The sequence below is a fragment of the Dipodomys ordii genome, unplaced genomic scaffold (genome assembly GCF_000151885.1).
Source record: "Dipodomys ordii isolate 6190 unplaced genomic scaffold, Dord_2.0 Scaffold206, whole genome shotgun sequence".
Taxonomy (NCBI): Eukaryota; Metazoa; Chordata; class Mammalia; order Rodentia; family Heteromyidae; genus Dipodomys; species Dipodomys ordii.
The window spans coordinates 1262399-1282095 of NW_012267422.1; the positions used below are offsets into that span (position 1 = coordinate 1262399).

Genomic DNA, 19697 nt, shown 5'->3' on the forward strand with positions numbered 1-19697 from the left:
TGAACTGTGCTTTATTATGATCTCCCCCCATACCCCAGCTTTGCTGGCTGTCCATGGCCCTTCTTTCCTGAGGACCTTAAGTCAGGAAGAACATTCACATTGCCTCATTTATAACCAATACCTAGTCATTATTAGTGAGTCTATTCTTCTTCTTTTTTTTACCAATTTGAAAATATTAGAAATAAAAAATATATATATATATATTTGGTCGGTTATGGGGCTTGAACTCTGGGCCTAGGCACTGTCCCTCAGCTCTTTAGCTCAAGGCTAGTGCTTTACCACTTGAGCCACAGCGCCACGTCCAGTTTTCTAGTGGTTTATTGGAGATAAGAGTCTCATGGACTTTCTTGCCTAGGCTGGCTTTGAACTGCAATCCTCAGATCTCGGTCTCTTGAGTAGCTAATATTATAGGCATGAGCCACTGGCGCCTGGCAATAAAAATATTTCTTGAGCCAGATGGCATGGACTCATAAGAAAAATGTATATTTTTTACTTTATTTTATTTATTTTATCTTATTATTTGGGCAGAGCTGGGAATTACATTCAGAGCCTTGTTCATACTAGGCAAGTGCTCTACCACTTGATTTTAAATCAAAATATCTTCACTTTCTAAACGCTGAACATAAGATTATTTCCATTTTTTTAGGAGAAAAAAAATCCATCACATTAAGTCTCCAATGTCCAGCCTGCTATCTATTCTATATTTTTTCCTTTCAAATAATAAACAGGTAGGCACAGAGCTCTAAGAAAGTTTATATACTATTTTATATGTGGAGCATCAAATAATGCCTTTTGAATATTTAAATTCTATAAATCTGCAAGATATGGGATATATTTTATAATATACTTTTTATATTTCCAGAGGTTTAAATCCATTTCTTTGCTTTTATTCTTGCTGTATTTGACTTAGAAAATAACAGTCCTCCCCGAGCCCAGGCTGGTGGCAGACATGTTCTTGTGCTCCCCAATAATTCCATTACTTTGGATGGTTCAAGGTCTACTGATGACCAAGGAATTGTATCCTATCTGTGGATCCGGGATGGTCAGAGTCCAGCAGCAGGAGTAAGTACTTAAAGGAATTGTCCCTTGGAGAGTTGTAGTGTATCTGTATGAGTCAGGATGGGCTGCAAAAACAAAAGTACCACAGATAGGGTGTCTTTATTTTCTCACATTTCTGGAGCCTGGGAAGAAAAGATCAAAGTGCTGGCTAACCCAGTTTCTCATGAGGTCTCTCTTCCTGGCTCGTAGATGTCTCCTTCTCCCTGTGTTCTCACATGGCGAGGGAGAGAGACGAGGTGGCAGGGGTAGGGCACTAGCTCTATATCTCTTTAGAAGGACACTAATCTTGTTAGATAGGGACCCCTATCCTAATGACCTCACTTAACGTTAGTTAAAGCCTTAGGTCCAGTCACATTGAGGATTAGGGTACCAATGTATGAGTTCTCTTAGGAAACAGTTGGATACACAGCAAAGCTCTGTTCTCTCATTTTCTCCAATAAGATGCCATGCTTCTTCATTCATAAGTTCTGAGGGTCGGAGGCAGTAGGCTGTTGTTACATTTAAACAAAGTCCTTTCTGCCTTCTCCCTGATCTGATGTCTGATGGGGTAGCAAACCATAGGGACTTTGAAGTCAAATCATGAGTGGAATCATTCTACTCTCAGCTTCTCTGTTACTCCTATTTTGGTCTAAGTTGATTATTTGTGTGCCCCAGTCCTGGGTTTGAACTCAGGGAAAGCATAGTCTCCCTGACTTTTTTATGCTCAAGGCTGCCGTTCTACCAGTTGAACCAGAGCTCCACCTCTGGCTTTTTGTGTGTTACTTAGAAAGAAGAGTCTCACAGATTCCTTTCCTCCTCTTCCTCCTCCTCGTCCTCCTCCTCCTCCTCCTTCTCCTCTTCCTCCTCCTTCTTCTTCTTTTGGCCAAGGCTGGCTTTGAACCATGATTCTCAGAGCTCAGCCTCCTGAGTAGCTAAGATTACAGGCATTAGCCACTGGGGGCCCAGCTCTAACTCAACTTTTTTTTTTTTTTTTCTGGTGGGGCCTGAACTTGGCCTGGGTGCTGTCCCTCAGCTCTTCAGCTCAAGGCTAGTGCTCTACCACTTGAGCCACAGTGCCACTTCCAGCTTTTTCTGCGTATGTGGTGCTGAGGAATCGAACCCAGGGCCTCATGCATACAAGGCAAGCACTCTACCACTGAGCTACCTTCCCAGCCCCCTAAGTCAACTTTAATCAAATCAAACAAATGTAGGGTTTTAGCTTCTGGAAGGTACATTTACCCTAGTAGATCACTTTATCTCTTAAGATATAAATTTAGGTACATCTTCTGCTGTTGCTAAGTTCTGCAAATATACTCTTGGAGATGTACCAAAGGAGCGATTACAGGAAAGGAACTGAGAATGTTCCATACTTTTCAAGGCAATTTTAAAATTAGCTCAGTTCCTCTCAATGGTAGGTTAGCTTCTTCGCATAATTGCAAGGGTCTATGTTCAGAACCCTCTTTTTTTTTGGTTGCCATCCTTTCCCATTTACAAGTGCATACCAGGGAACAGTGATGTCCCCAGGCTCTGAGGTCATTTCAAGGTGAACATCACATGCCACGAGACCCATGCTTTGAGCTGAGGAAAGTCAATCTTCTTTCCTTCTGCTGGATGAACTGAATCATTTGTTAATTCCTAGCAAGTGCTTGGGAAACTCAGTTCTCAGTGCCCTCCGAGAACTTTGTGCCCTCAGTGCTTGATGGGGAAGAGATGCAAAGGGTTAATCAGAACACCAGTGCCCCTCCTTCCAGTTTCCTTCTTCTTTGTTTTTATGAAGTCGTCTATATAGGAAAAGATAGGATACTGGCTGAGGTTTGGGATCAACAGAAGCTCAACACTTGGGACTTGAGATTGACAGCTGTCCTGTAAATCACATTATTTTACAGGATGTCATTGATGGCTCTGACCACAGTGTGGCGCTACAGCTCACTAATTTGGTGGAGGGCATCTACACTTTCCACTTGAGAGTCACCGACAGTCAGGGGGCCTCGGACACAGACAAGGCCACCGTGGAAGTGCGGCCAGGTGTGTTCATTCCCTGCCAAGTTGACCAGGGCTTCTGGCCAGATGAAACTCAGTGTAGAGGCCCATCATGGCTGGCTTCCTTCTGTTCAAACCAGGGCCCACTTTGAAGAATGTTCTAGAACTTTGTGGTATATTGCCCCTGCCTCAAAACTAGTTAAGGAGAATAGTGATTGTCCTGAAAGACTTTGGAGCAGTAGATATGATGGCTTGGATACAGGAACTGCTGTAAGGGAGACAGTTCCAGTGAGGACCAGAGTGACACCTCGAAGTTTCAAGTTAGCCTATAGGCTAAGTAGGTTCACTTGATGTCTTCTGGAAAAAAACATTTAGACAACCTGGGATAAAACAGAGGGAAAAGTAGATGGTAACTTCTGTTTAGAAAAATTTATCTGAATCCTAAGAGACAAATATATAAATTACATGAGTGGAGAGAGTGTGTGTGTGTGTGTGTGTGTGTGTGTGTGTGTGTGCATGCGCTCCTGTGCTAGTACTGGTTCTAGAGTTCAGGGCCTTGGTATTATATAGTCTCTTAGAGTCTTTTTTCCTGCTCAAGGCTAGTACCCTACTACTTGAGCCACAGCTCCACTTCTGTTTAGTTGGAGGTAAGAGTCTCATGGACTTTTCTTTCCCAGGCTGGCTTCCAACTTTGCACCTCAGATTGAGTAGCTAGAATTACAGGTGTGAGCCACAAGTGCCTGGCTGCAAGAATGATTTTGAAAACCCTGATACCAGCCTTTCTTCTTATACTGTGATCTCCATGTGGAAATCCCCTTTCTTCTCTTCCCTCAGACCCTAAGAAGGGTGGACAGGTGGAACTGATCCTTCAGGTTGGCACTGAGCAACTGACAGAGCAGCAGAAGGACACCCTGGTGAGGCAGCTGGCAATGCTACTGAATGTGCTGGACACCGACATTAAGGTTCAGAAAATCCAGGCCTACTCAGATCTCAGGTATGAGCTACATGTCCAGCTCTTCTCTCTTTTCAGTCCTATAGAAAGAGGCTCATCTTTTGCACATCTGTATCTTTGTGCACATCTTTTTTCTATCGAGATATTCTTTTCTTCTCAAAGGGCAGAGTAAGATGTTTCTAGTCTTTTCCTCAGGTTTCAGTAAATGTTTAATGGAGTTAAAGAATAGAGCAGAGAGAGCTACGATTTTTAGATCTGGTATTTTCAGAGGGCATATAAATGACATGGGGTTTTTCTTTCTTTTTTTTTTGGTCGGTCGTGGGGCTTGAACTCTGGGCTTGGGCGCTGTCCCTCAGCTCTTCAGCTCAAGGCGAGCGCTCTACCACTTGAGCTACAGCGCCACTTCCAGTTTTCTGGTGGTTTTATTGGAGATAGGAGTCTCACGGTCTCTCCTGCCCGGGCTGGCTTTGAACCGCGATCCTCAGATCTCAGCCTCCTGAGTAGCTAGGATTACAGGCGTGAGCCACCAGCGCCCGGCAGACATGGGGCTTTTCTCATGCTGGGCTTTATCACTGGGGATGAGGCCCTTAGAAACTTCTCTTAATGTGAAATGATCACTGATTCCCATTTACTGACTTATGAGAGAATATGAGACTGAACCTTATGCTTTAATTCTTTTTTTCCCCCTTTTGTTGGTCATGGGGCTTGAACTCTGGGCCTGGGCACTGTCCCTGAACTCTTCAGCTCAAGGCAACCACTCTACCACTTGAGCCACAGTGCCACTGTGGTTAATTGGAGACAAGAGTCTCACAGACTTTCCTGCCTAGCTTGGCTTTGAACCGTGATCCTCAGATCTCAGCTTCCTGAGTAGCTAGGATTACAGGTGTAAGCCACTAGCGCCTGGCACGCTTTAATTCTTATGAGATGTTCACACTTAACTGAGTTTATTTTAAAACACTTTTCCAATTGAGTGGGATGGGAGAAGGAAAAAAATAGGAGAGAAAACCTACTATTCATAATAACTCCATTTTCTAACAGCTGTCAGTGCCTGTACCTAGGCTAATCTTCCAGAGAACTGATGTTTACTTGGTAGAATCCCAATGAAAACACCTAATTAATATGACTTATTCATTTACAAAGGCTGAGGATCAAGCGTAGGGTCTTGTGCATGCTAGGCGAGTGCTTTACTGTTGAATTGTATTCCTAATCCTCTAACTATTTTTATGGAAATCTTTCTAAAATTGATTATACATGTCTTTTATTTACAAAATATAAAAGACATGCCTTAATCATCTCTTATTTACAAAATATAAAAGACATGCCTTAATCAAAGACATGCCTGAAAATCAAGAAAACTAAAAGTTGTTTCTTTGACAAATCCACAAAATGGATCAGCCTTTCTCTACATTGTCTGGCCCCTCAGGTACCTAATCATTCAAGGGCCCTCAATGGCCTTGGTACTGGATGCTTTCCATCCTTAGAGTAGATGAAAGTTATGAATTCCTTAAAAGACATGAATGATGAAAACTCATCAAGAAGAAATAAAAAAATATATGAGTAGATCTGTAAAAGTAAAGAGATTGTATTAGGATTATTTTTTTTTCTCTAAAGCCCAAAGCCAGATATTTTCACTGATAAGTTCTATAAAATGTTTAAAGAATTAACACAGTGCTTCATGAACTTTTCTTAAATATTTCCCATCCCGGGAGGCCCCTTTTATCCTGATGTTGAACTAGAGAACTGCAGAGTAACATCCATTACTACTATGGATGCAAATCCCATTACAGGTACTTGCCATCTAAGGCCAGCACATGTTGTATTACACACCATGACCATGTGGGACTTAAGCTATGAGTATGACTGTTTCCACAGATTATCAGGAATAAGTATAATAAACTACAAATCCAGAATGTGGGCCTGGAAGCATTTGACAAAATCCAACTCTCTTTCATAAAAAAAAAACACTTGTAGGTTAAATTCATTTCTAAAATGATATATTCAAATTTAAATGCATGTGTATGTGACTTTATTTAGAAATAGAATCCTTGTGAATGCTGCTGGTTTAGAAAAAGTCATACTGGGGGAGTGGGCCCTTGATCTACTTGGCATCCTTAGAAGAAGAGGACAGGAGAGAGACAGAGCGACACACAGGGACAGGACAAAGACTAGAGGGATTTGTATTTCAGCCCAGGAATCATGAGGATAACCAGCAAGTAGAAGTTAAGAGAAGGACCTGGAGACTCTTTGCCAGCACCAGCAGATGCTTCATGGCCCTGTTGACCCTTTGGTTTTAGACTTCTAGATTCAGGAACTGTGAGAGAAGAGATTTCAATTGTTTTAAGCCATAATTTGTAGTACTTGTTTATAGCAGCCCTAGGAAAGGAGTGCAGACTAGAATAGATACTTTGGCAAAGGAGATAAGTGAATATCAAGAAGCACCTGAAAAGAGGCTCCTCATTATTAGCCATTAGGGAAATGTGAATCAGAACCACACTGAGAAGCCAGGCAGAACAGGTAGTTCATACCTGTAATCCAAGCTACTCAAGAGGCTCATGGTTCAAAGCCAGCCCAGGCACAAGAGTCCATGAGACTCTCCAAAGAACCAGCAAAAACTCAAAGTAGAGGTATGGATCAAGTGGTAGAGCTCCAGCCTTGAGTGAAAAAGGAAAAGGACAGTGCCCAGGCCCTGAGTCCAAGCCTTCGTATCAGCACATACACAAAAACACATTGAGATCCTAATTCCCACACTTTCAAGTGGCTGTCATTCAAAGCCAGGGCAAAGCAGGTGCTGGTGGACACATCAGAACACCTGTGTGTTTCTGGTGGGAATGGATAATATTGGGGTGGCAGTGTGGCCACCCCAATGGTAGAGCATTAGCCAATGAGTGAAAGTGGCAGGTATCCAGTTCAAGTCCTAGTCTTGGACCTAAAACTAAAAAAAGAAAAGGAATGTAAAATACTGCAGCACTGTGGAAAAATTTGGCAGCTCCTCAAAATGCTAAACACAGAGTTACCATATGATGCACTAATTCCACTTCTGGGAAATTACCCAAGAGAAACCAAAAACTTCTGTCTGCACAAAACCATGAATATGGATATTCATAGTACATATTCATAATAGACCTGAAATAGAGACCTTTTAAATGACTGTCAGTTGATGAGTGGGTTAAACATGTGATGTATTCATATAATAGATTATTATCAATAAAAAGAAATTACATACAATTCATGCTATACACAGATGAAATTTAAAAACATGCCTTCAAGAAACTAGCCACAGACAAGCACATATTCCAGATTAGTCAAATTTAAATGGACAAAATGCATGTTAGTAATAAAGATGCTGATGGCTCATACTTGTAATCCTATCTACTGAGGAGACTGAGATCTGAGGATTACAGTTCAAGCCAGCCCTGACAGGAAAGCCTATGAGACTTTTATCTCCAATTAACCACTGAAAAACCAGAAGTGGAGCCATGGCTTAAAGTGGGAGAGCACTAGCCTTGAGCACAAAAGCTCAGGGACAGTGCCCAGGCTCTGTGTTCAAGCCTCAAATTAAAAAAAGGAAGTAGGGCTGAGGATATAGCTCAATGGTAGAGTGCTTGCCCAACATGCACAAATCTCTAGTTTCAATTCCTGATAAAAAAAAAAAAGAGGACTTAGGGTATAGCTTAATAGTAGAAAGAATGGAGGAAAAGAAAAAAAGAAAGGAAGCGAGAAAAAGAACATCTGCACGTCACCATGTTGTGCATAGTATATCTTCACCTGCAGACTTTCTGCATCTTTTCCCAAAGCTCTATTATCAGCTGTCATTGGGGTCTTTATTTAAGACTAGAAACACATTCATAAATGACCCACAGACATGGCCCCTGGGGCCTGGCTCAGTCACAGAGTGGTAGGAGTCTACCTGGCAACTTCAGGGGTGGGGGTGGGGGGGGTCTGGTGGCTAGGGAGCCTGTCACATTGTCACTGCCTGACCACGCCTTGTCCTCTCTGGTTTCCTCTGCAGCACCGCCATTGTGTTTTATGTACAGAGTGGGCCACCTTTTAAAGTTCTCCCAGCCGCAGATGTGGCTCGAAATCTGCACAGGCGTCTTTCCAAGGAGAAGGCAGATTTCTTGCTTTTCAAGGTCTTGAGGATCGACACAGCAGGTCTGTCTTCTAAGGAATCTTCTCAAAGAAGCGGAGACTTGCCCATCGTGGGTATATTTTATAGGCTCAGAAAGAAGAGTGACAGGGGAGCATTTTTAAACTTTACCATCTGGGATCTTGTTGAGCTTTGATGTCTCCATAAGTTTGCTGCCACATACATGTACCACCTACTTGGTCTTGGCAGGAAACAGTAACTGGTCATGGTCAATTTTTTTTTCGAGATTTGAAAATATAAGTTTGAAATTTTAAGGTAGGTTACATCCTTCTAGTTTTCTCAGCTCCTGGCTAGCTGCACCTTAACTGGCCCAGAGTTCCATGGTCATGTGCACTCTCACGAGTCATGTTTTGTTGACAGTCATTTCACCAAGCACTATAAGGGAAAAGATAGTAAGCTGGGCAATGAAATTTCATTTATTTCAGATATATGTTCACTTGCAATTGACTTTCTCAGTTTTAATGGAGCAAATTAAATTTTTAGGTCACTTCTAGCTATAAAGGTAATACTGCTGGGAATGTGGCCTAGTGGTAGAGTGCTTGCCTAGCATGCCTGAAGCCCTGGGTTCGATTCTTCAGTATCACATAAACTGAAAAAGCTAAAAGTGGCACTGTGGCTCAAGTGGTAGAGTGCTAGCCTTGAGCAAAAGAAGCTCCAGGACAGTGCCCAGGCCCTGAGTTCAAGCCCCAAGACTAAAATAATAATAATAATACTTTACTTTCTGTAGGAAATTTGGACTATCTAGAAAGGCACAAGAGGAAAATAATCCTGTAGATTGTAGAATCATCCAAAGATAACTCTGGTTAATATTCTGATTCATTTCTTTCTAGTTACTCATCTGTAGGAAATATAAAGCAATCAGGATGATTTGATATATTGTTAATGTGCTTTTTAACTTCAAATCATATTATGATTATTTTTCTCAAAGCTTTTGAAGTTTCTTTTTTTGTGTGAAAATATTGTACAGAGGGGTTACAATTACACGGGCAAGATAATGAGTACATTTCTTATCAAGCATTGTAGCTTCCTCCTGTGTTTCCCCTTCCCATTCCTTCCCATCCTCTCCCCTCCCAACCCTCCTCCCCCCACTACCCTTTTGAAGTTTCTTTTCAGTGACTTTATGGCTGCATTGTATTCCTCCCAGGATATGTTCTGTAATTATACGATCACTCCTTTACTTGTGCTTTAAGATTGATTTTAAATGATGCTACAATGTAAATAAATCTTTGCTCACCTTTTCTAATTATTTTCACTGGACACACCCTTGGAATTTATTTTCTGAAGCCAGATGGTTCTATAAATTTGAGGTCCCCCCCCCCCGTACTGGGACTTGAACTCAAGACCTCATGCACTTACTTGACTTTTTCCCCTCAAGGCTAGGAAGTATACCACTTGATCCACAGCTCTACTTCTAGCTTTCTTCTGGTTAATTGGAGACACAAGTCTTACGGACTTTTCTAACCAGGCTGGCTTCAGACCCCAGTCCTTAGATCTCAGCCTCCTGAGATGCTTGGATAACAGGTGTGACCCACCAGATCCCAACTCATGCATCTAGTCAGGACCTTCTTTATGGAGGATTTGGAAGTGGGAACCAGAGCGTTTTCTCTGTGGTAACCTCAGTCTCACACATCTTTTCACAGGTTGCCTTCTTGAATGTTCTGGCCATGGTCACTGTGACCCCATCACAAAGCGCTGCATTTGCTCTCAGCTGTGGATGGAGAATCTTATTCAACGCTACATCTGGGATGGGGAGAGTAACTGTGGTGAGTTTGGGTGGCGGTTTGGGGCAAGGAGTTTCCAGGCAGCAGGCGCTTGCATATCCGACAGTGCCTGTCTGTGAACACTGAAGCCCTCTCTCACCACAAGTCCAATCGCGTGGTGTGGTGGGTTCAGCTCCTCTCCAATCAACCTTCGGGAGTGTGGTAAGTCAAACTTGCCAGCGAGGAAAATCCTTGTGCAGAGTGACGGTGCTTACAATTGTTGCTGTTTCACATGAAGAACTGATTGGGCTGCAAGGCACATTTGCAGATTGCCCCTGCCTTGCTTTATCTCATGGTGGTATGTCCCTGCTGTGAACCTGCAAGAATCAGACAAAGAAGAAACCTCATTCCACCTTCCAGGCTGCCTCCCCAGGCAGGTGCCAACCACTGCAGCCATGGTCTTGGCAGGCCACATTGCTGCCCTTAAGTCTCTTTTAGGGAAGACCACCACCACCACCACCACCACCAAACATATACCTTAATGTCAGAGGTAATCCAGGGGTAATCCAGGGGTAAACTTATCATCACGGGATCCAAATGGGCATAATTAGAAAAAATGCTAAGAGCCCACTGTCCCCGCATAATAGATGGTTGGTGCTGGTGGCTCATGCCTATAATCCTAGCTACTCAGAAGGTTGAGATTTGAGGATCACAGTTTGAAGCCAGCCCCAGCAGGAAAGTCCATGAGACTCTTATTTCCAATTAAACACTAAAACAATAGGCAGAAATGGAGCTATGGCTCAAGTAATAGGGCACTAGCCTTGAGCAAAAAGCTCAGCAACAGCACCCAGATCCTGAGTTCAAGCCCCACAAGCAACCAAAAAAAATAGTACATACAGGTTTGCAAACAGCCAGTCTTTGGGTCAGCATTGCAGGAATGTCTAATAGTATTGAACATTGTGTCTGCTCCATTGGCCTCTATGTTCCCAAGTTGCTGTGGCCAAGTTATTTTCACTTTTTGCAAGGATGTGGAAGGAAGGAATGAAGGGCAAAGCTGTTTCCCAGTTGCTCTCTGGCTCTGAAAAGAGTCTGCATACCACAGGGAGCCACACAGACACTTGATTTGTTTTATCACGACCACACAGGAACTGGCAAGTGTATGTGATTCACAGGATCTGGGATGAATATTTGATGTTCCCTATAGGCAGATGTGGGAGATAGTAACTCCTTAATGGATCCACTTCACTAATTTTAGAGTAGTGTCTAGTTAGCATGAAACCTGTGCTCTCATCACTTCTCAGCCTTTTGTCCCGAGTCAAGTGTGAGCTCTGTGCTCCATGAGCTCCCTGGACCAAATGGGTTACATGAAAACTGCCTAGGCTTGTTCTAGTCGCTCTATTATTGTTTGGCTGTGCTCTATTGCAGCCGGGTATGGTGGCTTCAACGCCACACATGGCCTTTGCTTGGATGGACACAGTAATATTCACTGTAACTTGTTTGCAAAGTCATTTTGGAAATGCTATAATAATTGAATTCTCTCTGCCTCTCTCATTCTTTTCATTTATTTACTATTTAGAGTGGAGCGTATTCTACGTGTCAGCACTGGCGCTCACTGTGATAGCGGGCACTGGGGGGCTGATGTGGCTTTGCATCTGTTGCTGTAAAAGGTACCTGCATGCTTATTTATCTGTGTGGAGGAAGCTCAAGTGCTGTTTGTGTGGGTTTGTTAAAGTGCTGAATGGTTCAATTGACTCTGTGTGTGTGTGTGTGTGTGTGTGTGTGTGTTTGTGTGTATATGCATCTTAGGACTTGAACTTGGGGCTGTCCCTGAACTTTTTTTTTTTTTTTTTTTTTGTCGGTTGTAGGGCCTGAACTCTGGGCCTGGGCACTTTCCCTCAGCTCTTCAGCTTAAGGCTAGCATTCTACCACTTGAGCCCCAGCGCCACTTCCAGGTTTTTCTGCTTATGTGGTGCTGAGAAATCAAACCCAGGGCCTCATGCATGCAAGCCAAGCACTCTACCACTGAGTCACCTTCCCAGCCCTGTCCCTGAACTTTTTTATTTAAAGCTGGCATTCTACCACTTGAGCCATAGCTCTACTTTGGTTTTTTGGTGGTTAGAGAGAAGAGTCTCACACACTTCGTTGCCTGAGCTGCCTACAAACTGCAATTCTCATGTCTCAGCCTCCTAAGTAGCTAGGTTACAGGCATAAGCCTCTGGTACTGAGCTTTCCATATATTTTAAAATCCTGGATACCAATTGCCACTCTTTGAATCCGAGTTGAATAATTTGTTGTTTCTTTCAGACGGAAAAGGACTAAAATAAAGAAGAAAACAAAGTACACCATCCTAGACGACATGGATGAACAGGAAAGAATGGAACTGAGGCCCAAATACGGTAGGATAGTCTCCAAGACAATTTCCTGCTGCTTCAAAATCCTTTAACCCAGGTATTGGTCTGAGAGTTAAGTCAGGCAAAAGGAAGAATAAGCTGAAGTTAGTGCTTGAATTAGAAGGAAGAGTGAGGCTGCCAATCTGTGATTTCTTTATTTTCATTTTTTTAGTGTGTATTAATTATACAAACAAGACTCACTAAGGTGAGAGGCACTTTTCATGTGCTTGTATTATAATTTAGTCAAATTAATCTCATCTGCTGCCTTCCCTCAGTCTTGCTTTTCATCCCATTGCTCCACAGTTTTCATCTGCTGACTTCATGCTTCGAGCCATACGTGTCAATATTATTCTGCATCCTCCTCTTTCCCTCTCCCACTGTGAGTGTGAGACTAGGAATCTGTGATGTCACTCCTGAGAACAGGCTGGCTCTGTGTGTGTGTGTGTGTGTGTGTGTGTGTGTGTGTGTGTGATTGCATTAGCAGCTAAAGATGATTGGTTTAATGAAATTTTGGTCAATAGATGGACTAATAGATGAGGGATGGAAAGTCTATTGTCAGTTGAGCCCCTGCCCTATGACTTGGGGGACAGGGACCACTTTTCCATTAATGGTCCTCAGTGCCAGGCCCTCTGCCTTCTCTATGGCTAAAGGTAGAGCTCAAGCTCAGGTGTAGCAGCAAAGCCCTTGAGATTGCTTACAGGGAGCCTCATGCACCTGCTGTGCTGTGGGCAGCTGCTCTGATGGTGTGGAGAGCTCAACTCTGCAATGCCTGCAGGTCCCCACGTGACCTGTGACTGGACTGCCAGAGCTGAAATGGAAGATGGACTTTCTCCTAAGATGCCCCACCTGCCTCTCTCTCTAGGTATTAAGCGCCGAAGCACAGAGCACAACTCCAGCTTGATGGTGTCTGAGTCTGAGCTTGACAGTGACCAGGACACAATCTTTAGCCGAGATAGGATGGACAGAGGGAACCCGAATGTTTCCATGAATGGCTCCATCAGGAATGGAGCTTCCTTCAGTTATTGCTCCAAGGACAGATAAGGGAGCAGTTGGGGAGTGGAAGGACCCACTGGAATCCACAACTCCAGGACGAGTCCCGGGGAGTTTAACTACAAAAGCCACTCTCGTTAGCATATGTTCCAGCTACCTTCCACAGTGGGCTGGATGCGTCTCCACATAAAGACGTGACTTCTTGGAGACACAAAACCAAACCAAAACACAACGCTTGTAGCTGGGAGGCTTCTGGATAGGAATAACAGCTGCATAGTGTGTCTGTAGGGGGCGCTATATTATAATGACCAAACTATCCCCAGACACTTAGGGAAAGTTGAAGGCTTTCAGGAGGGCTGATGTCTCTCTCCTGTGATTGTTTTTGAGTACAATCGTCAAATGTGGTTTCTCTGGTAAGATCTGCCAAGTCAGAATGAGGCATGAGCTCTCTCTGGGCAGGGAGCTCTATGGTCTGTGCGTGACACCCCCATAGGGCATCCCCTCCACCCACCGAGTTTCACAACTTTGCTATGATCAGTGCCACCCATGCTTTCTGAAAAGCAGCTGGTGGAAGTTCATGAGCTACTAGAGAATTGTGTTCCAAGGCCAGGAGGCAACAGAAATGATGTGTAAGGTTGAACGTTGTAGACAGCATTGAACATTCTTTAATCATTGTTTTTCTAAGAAACAAACCAACATCACAAGAAAAAAACAACAACACAAAAAACCTCACGGAGGCCTCTCTCAGCCCCATTTTACATTAACCACAGTAAAAAGTGACTGAGCAACTCTGTATATATCCCAACTTCAGAAATAGTCTAAAAGAAGATGGAATGGCCCTGATGCTCTGACCTGCTACAAGTACTTCCACAATTTGCGGACATAACGTATTCAGTTCATACATTTAAAAAGAAGATGTTTATTGAATGGTTTGTCTACCACATCTCACTTTACTCATATAAAAAAATTAAACCATTTCCTCCCACAAAGAAACACCCTAGAGCAATTAACTGGAGTTCTTCCTAACCTGACAGGATTGGGTTCTGGGAGTCCTACCCACAGTCCTGCTGGAGCAGGAGAGAGACAATTAGTGTTATATCAATGTGGCCACACCTAAGCAGCAGGCTATTGCTCAGTGCTCTTGTAGCTTGTGGCACAAGCAAGGGGTTCTCTGTTGATGGAGCTGAGAGCAAAGCAATTTAACCACGGGGATAGGAGGTTCCAGAGCAAACATTTCCTTTAGGCCCTTAGCAAAACTCAACTTTCAAGCATATTTGTCATCTCTTGAAATGTTCATCCTCATGGGGCCATCTTGTTCTTCATTATCATCAACCCCTTCCTGGATAGTACCTAGCACCATAGATGCTATATTTTTCTCCTCTATATTACATAACAAGTATAATTATACATTTTTCTATCTGAATTAAGCACTTACTACAGACTTTGCTTGCCACTTTTGTAGTTTGAAGTGTGACTGAAAACCAGCATATATTTCCCTTCCCTTTACAATTTTTGTGGGTTTTGTTTATATTAGAGTTTTCAGCAAACTCAGCATGTGATTTTTTTTTTCTTCCCATATCAAGTCAAGAACTTTTTACCCTTTCACTTAAAAGAAGTATTTTATGGCTTGGGTATGGCATGTCCAAGTTGCCAGTATCACTACCTTGTACTTTGGGACCATGGGTAAATAAAATAAAGGATTTTTGAATTCAGCACTGCACTGCTGCTAACTGAGTTGGCCTTGAGTAAGTGACTGGTGGCCGGTAGCATATACAGTGTGGATATAGTGGACAAAGGGATAATTCAGGTGGATGGAGGAGGACAGCATGACTGAAAACTTACCAATTATGTAGTTCTATAATTTTCCATTCAATGTTTCTAGACCGCAGTTGATTACAGATTTTAAAAAAAACTCAGAAAGTGAAACCAGAGTATGAATGGACCACTATATTATACTTCACTGGAGAATGGTGGAATAAAATGTATTCTGCGTATGCCTGGACTTGCTGTATCACTGGCTAACTTATCCTAGCTCAAATGTTAATGTAATTAACATTATAATCAACTGCTGTGTATTTTTGATATTTTGAATATTTGTATCTCACTTTATAAGTTTAGAGTATGCCCTACATGGTGATCAAGGTTATTGTATTTTTATGTGTAAGTGGAATTTTTTGGCATAGAGAATAGAATGCCAAATGTAAAGTTAGAGCAAGGTGGTAAAGAAGAGAGTGAACATTCATCACTTTATGTGTAGAGTATATACTTTTCACATACATACTCCGTGAATTTACAATCAACCTGGAAAAGGAGATATTATTCTCATGTTGCTGATACCCTTAGAAGGTCTAGAGGGTGTAAGTATCTTGCCCAAGCCCATAGTCAATAAGTAGTGTGTCAGGGAATTAAATGTAAAGTCTTACTTCAACTGCACTGAGAACTGCCCCTTACAAAGGAGGAGGCTACAATGCTTGATAAGAAATGTACTCATTATCTTGCCCATGTAATTGTAACCCCTCTGTACAGTATTTTCACACACAAAAAAAGAACTGCCCCTTAAAGGGAAAGTTATGGTAGACTCTGTGTGTGTGTGTGTGTGTGTTTGTGTGTGTGTGTGTGTGTGCGTTAATATTTGAACTCAGAGTCTGGGCACTGTGTCTTAGTTTTTCTCCTCAAGGCTGGTGCTCCACCTCTTGAACCACAGCTCCGCTTCTGATGTTTAGCTTGTTGATTAGACATAAGAATCTCACAGATTCTGAACCTTGATCCTTCTATCTTAGCCTCCTGAGTAGCTAGGATTACAGGCACCAGCCCTTCTAATCTATCTAAGAGTAAAGGAAGATGGGAGGCATCACCTGCTTCATATCTCTTCTTGTTTCACATGCTGGGCCACTTCCACTCTTAAATTTGCAATGTGCTACTTCTGCCCCCTTCTTCTGTCCCTAGCCATTTCAGCTGTTCCCTATGATCCTGCCACCCCAGAAGGATTTTCAATCTGGTGAATCAGAAATAAGCATTATAGTAGTAGTCAGAACCTGGGTCCCCTTGTTATCCTGCTCCTCATCAGAGGAGCATTCTCCCTTATGTACTGCTTACCTTTCAGGGGTTTTGGGAGGTAAAGCACTCTTAAGAGCCTTGGATAAATGGAAGAAAATGTGGCGAGAATGCAAGAGAACTCTTAGAGGGCTTGAGGGCTAACAAACACTGTTTGCTGGTTTTGATTCCATGACAGAGAATACAAGCCACAGCATTAACAGGCTAAGCGTGTTCATAACTTAGGAACCCCCTTTAAAATGGCAGTCATGTGTAAGCGGATGTATCACTCAACAAGCCAATGATGCTGTCACGGAGTGCTGGGAGGAGGAAGGACACTGTGATCAAGCTGCCATGGACTAGAAAATCCTGGTTTTAGTTTTTAAATATATTATTTTCCCATGTGTTTACCAGGTGCCTCTTCCAATGTAACACTATTAAATATACATATATACATACATATATATATATATATACACTAATCTAAATAAAGGCTTCTGTATTTCCCATAATACATTATGTGTGTGTTGTGTATGTATATATAGCAGTGTATACATAGCAGAATATCTATCTATCCATCTGTCTGTCTGTCTGTCTGTCTGTCTGTCTATCTATTTATCTATATCTCAGAATAGAAGCCAGGGCCTTCCAAATGCTAGAAAAGTGCACTGATCTATGACCCAGCCTCTGTTTTCTTTAGGTTCCCATTCAGAGGGATATCCCTTAAGTATAGCCAGTAAGCTGTCACCTGCAATCTGTTTTCAGATGCCCCCTATCCAGAAGATGAGTTTTATGTTTTCAAATGGTTGAAAAAAATTAAAGTATTTCATGTCACATGGATTGTGTGAAATTCATATTTGTGTCCATTAATAAAGTTTTATTGGACAGTCAGCATTCATTCATTTGTATGTTACCTGCTGGCATGTTACAACCCTAGCCCTTCCCTGCAGCCTCTCTACTAGGAGGCAAAGGAACTTTCATCTGCCACAAGATTCAGCTGTGATATTCTGCCTCCAGACTCAGACCCAACTGCAAGATTGAGACCTCAAAAAATGTGTCAAATAGAACCATTCTCCTTAGAAATGGATTCTTTCAGGTGTTTTGCCATAGAACAAAAAGCTGATGAACACACTTGTCATGGCTAAAATGACAGGAATCAAGGACAAACTTGATCAGTTTTATGAATGGAATTGTGTTTCTTCAAACTTCCTAACCTCAGTATTCCAGAATGTGACTGCATTTGGACTCTTTTTTTTTTTTTTTTTGGGTCCGGTTGTGGGGCCTGAACTCTGGGCCTGGGCACTGTCCCACAGCTCTTCAGCTCAAGGCTAGCACTCTACCACTTGAGCCACAGCGCCACTTCCAGCTTTTTTCTTTTTGCTTATGTGGTGCTGAGGAATCGAACCCAGGGCCTCATGCATGCAAGGCAAGCGCTCATACCACTGAGCCACCTTCACAGCCCCTGTGACTGCATTTGGAGATGAAGTGTTTAAGGCGGCAATCAAGTTACAAACAAGGTGCTCACAGTAGGCTCTAATCCAGTCTTAACTGATCATAAGAAGAGGCCCACAAAGGGCATACATTCAGAGGCAAGATCTCGTGAGGACAGGAGAGGAAGGGGCACCTGGAAGGCTGTGAGTGAGGCCAAGGTGGGAACTTTGAGGTGATTTGTCCTTTGTCTTCAAGGGCAGCCTTGTCCACGTGGGCCTTCAGTAGATAGATGAGTTAAGGTAGCAGTGTGTTTGCTATATAAGCCAGTTTGGCTATGTCTTGCCGTGTGATGCTTTATGCTAACCAGAACCTCTGCCAGCCAGGAGGCCCTCACCAAATGCAGCCCCTTCACCTTGGACCAGAAATGTGAACCATATAACTTCATTTGTGTAGCTTAGTAAAATGGCAGTATTATTAGCATAAAAAATTGAACAATGATGTGGGTTAAAATGATATAGTGATTTTCTCTATGTATCGATGATGCAGAATTTTTTTTCTCAGGCTTTTCTGTAAAAACAAGCCCCAAAGAAACCTTCAAAGAGTGTATAGAAGACAAATGGGGGAATTTGAGATAGCTGGACAATATCCCTTTCTTGGGCAGCCTAGTTTGCAGGGAAATTCTCAGTTGAGTTCAACAAACTATGAATTGATTCTTTTGAGTGCTGGAGCTTAAACTCAGGGCCTCACTTTTTTGCTCACTTCTGGCAGGCTTCCATTTGAGCCACACCTCCACTTCTGGATTTTTGCTGATTAACTGGAGATAAGTCTCTCAGATTTGTCTGCCTGGGCCTGGATGGGAACCTCAACCCTTGGATTTTTGTGATCTTGAAGAGCTGGGATTACAGGTATAAGCCATCTGCACCAGGCCAGTTCAGCAAACATGAGTATCAAGCATGGGATGGAGCCTCTTTCAAGTGCTGGTGTGAATTATTTCTCATTCTAGCTCTCAGCCTGTTGGTGCTCTCAGCCAGCTGAGCAGATCCCTGCTCAGGCAACTTTATTTTGTCAGTCATGGAGCTTGAACTCACCTGGAGCTGACCTATCCCTGAGCTCTTTTATTCAAGGCTACTGCTCTAACCACTTTCAGCTCCACAACTCCACTTCTGATTCTCTGGTGGTTAACTGAAGATAAGAGTCCACAGATTTTCCTGCCCAGGCTGGCTTTGAACCATGATCCTCAGATCTCACCCTCCTGAGTAGCTAGGATTATAGGTGTGAGACACCAGCACCTGGCAGGAACTTTATTTTACTCCCATCCTTACTGGTTGAATGCTGTCTAGTAAAAGCCCAAATGGCCACCTGGTAGGAAAAGCAACATCTTAACACAAATAGGGAGTTCTGTTAATTTGCCATTTATTAATACCATACATTACTCCAACTAGACACACCCTGTTAAAAACTAGAACAATGAGTTCTGTGCACATGTTTAAAAAGCAAACTGTGTTCACATTTCTCACTAATTTTCAAGTTTTATCCCGTAAGGTAGAGCACGAAACAATCACAGTCAAAGTATTATTCAAGTAAAATGCTATTTACCATAGCTGTGCACTGGGGAATTGAAACAGTGGGGTCCCAGGGAAAAGTCCTGTGGCACAATTTGAAGGTCCTCTTATCAGTTTATGATAAAGTAGGGTTGTTTACATTCTGCTTCTGGTCTTTATTTTCATGCAAAAATAATTTAATCCAGGAAGAGAAGACACAAACATATATTAAAATCAGATCTTAAGTCCCTCAAATGAATAAAAACACTGGTAGAAAGAGACCAGCTCTTTAAATGATGATGCTTCAGGACCAAAGGAAGTGAACTGAGAAGTGTTTTATCAAGGCCAGCAGACCCTTGTTATCTGGATAATTCCATCTGCATTATGTGATGGTCACTGGGAAGTTTCTGTGAGAACGTGCCATAGCAGTGGCCAGAAAAGTGCAGGGCACCCAGGAGGTGTTCCCTAACATCAATAATGTCCCATACACCTGGG

At 42.6% G+C, this 19697-nt stretch overlaps 1 protein-coding gene across 1 annotated transcript in view; it reads left to right on the plus strand.

Moving 5' to 3' along the window:
- Kiaa0319 (KIAA0319 ortholog) overlaps positions 1–15703 on the plus strand; it is a 58822-nt gene extending 43119 nt beyond the window's left edge. Inside the window, exons 15-22 of the mRNA XM_013035223.1 lie at positions 911–1062; positions 2925–3063; positions 3853–4012; positions 7980–8122; positions 9758–9880; positions 11394–11484; positions 12122–12213; positions 13070–15703. Coding sequence (XP_012890677.1) covers positions 911–1062; positions 2925–3063; positions 3853–4012; positions 7980–8122; positions 9758–9880; positions 11394–11484; positions 12122–12213; positions 13070–13248 — 1079 coding nt within the window. The 3' untranslated portion in view covers positions 13249–15703. The remainder of the gene's footprint in view (positions 1–910; positions 1063–2924; positions 3064–3852; positions 4013–7979; positions 8123–9757; positions 9881–11393; positions 11485–12121; positions 12214–13069) is intronic.
- The last annotated feature ends 3994 nt before the right edge of the window (positions 15704–19697 follow it).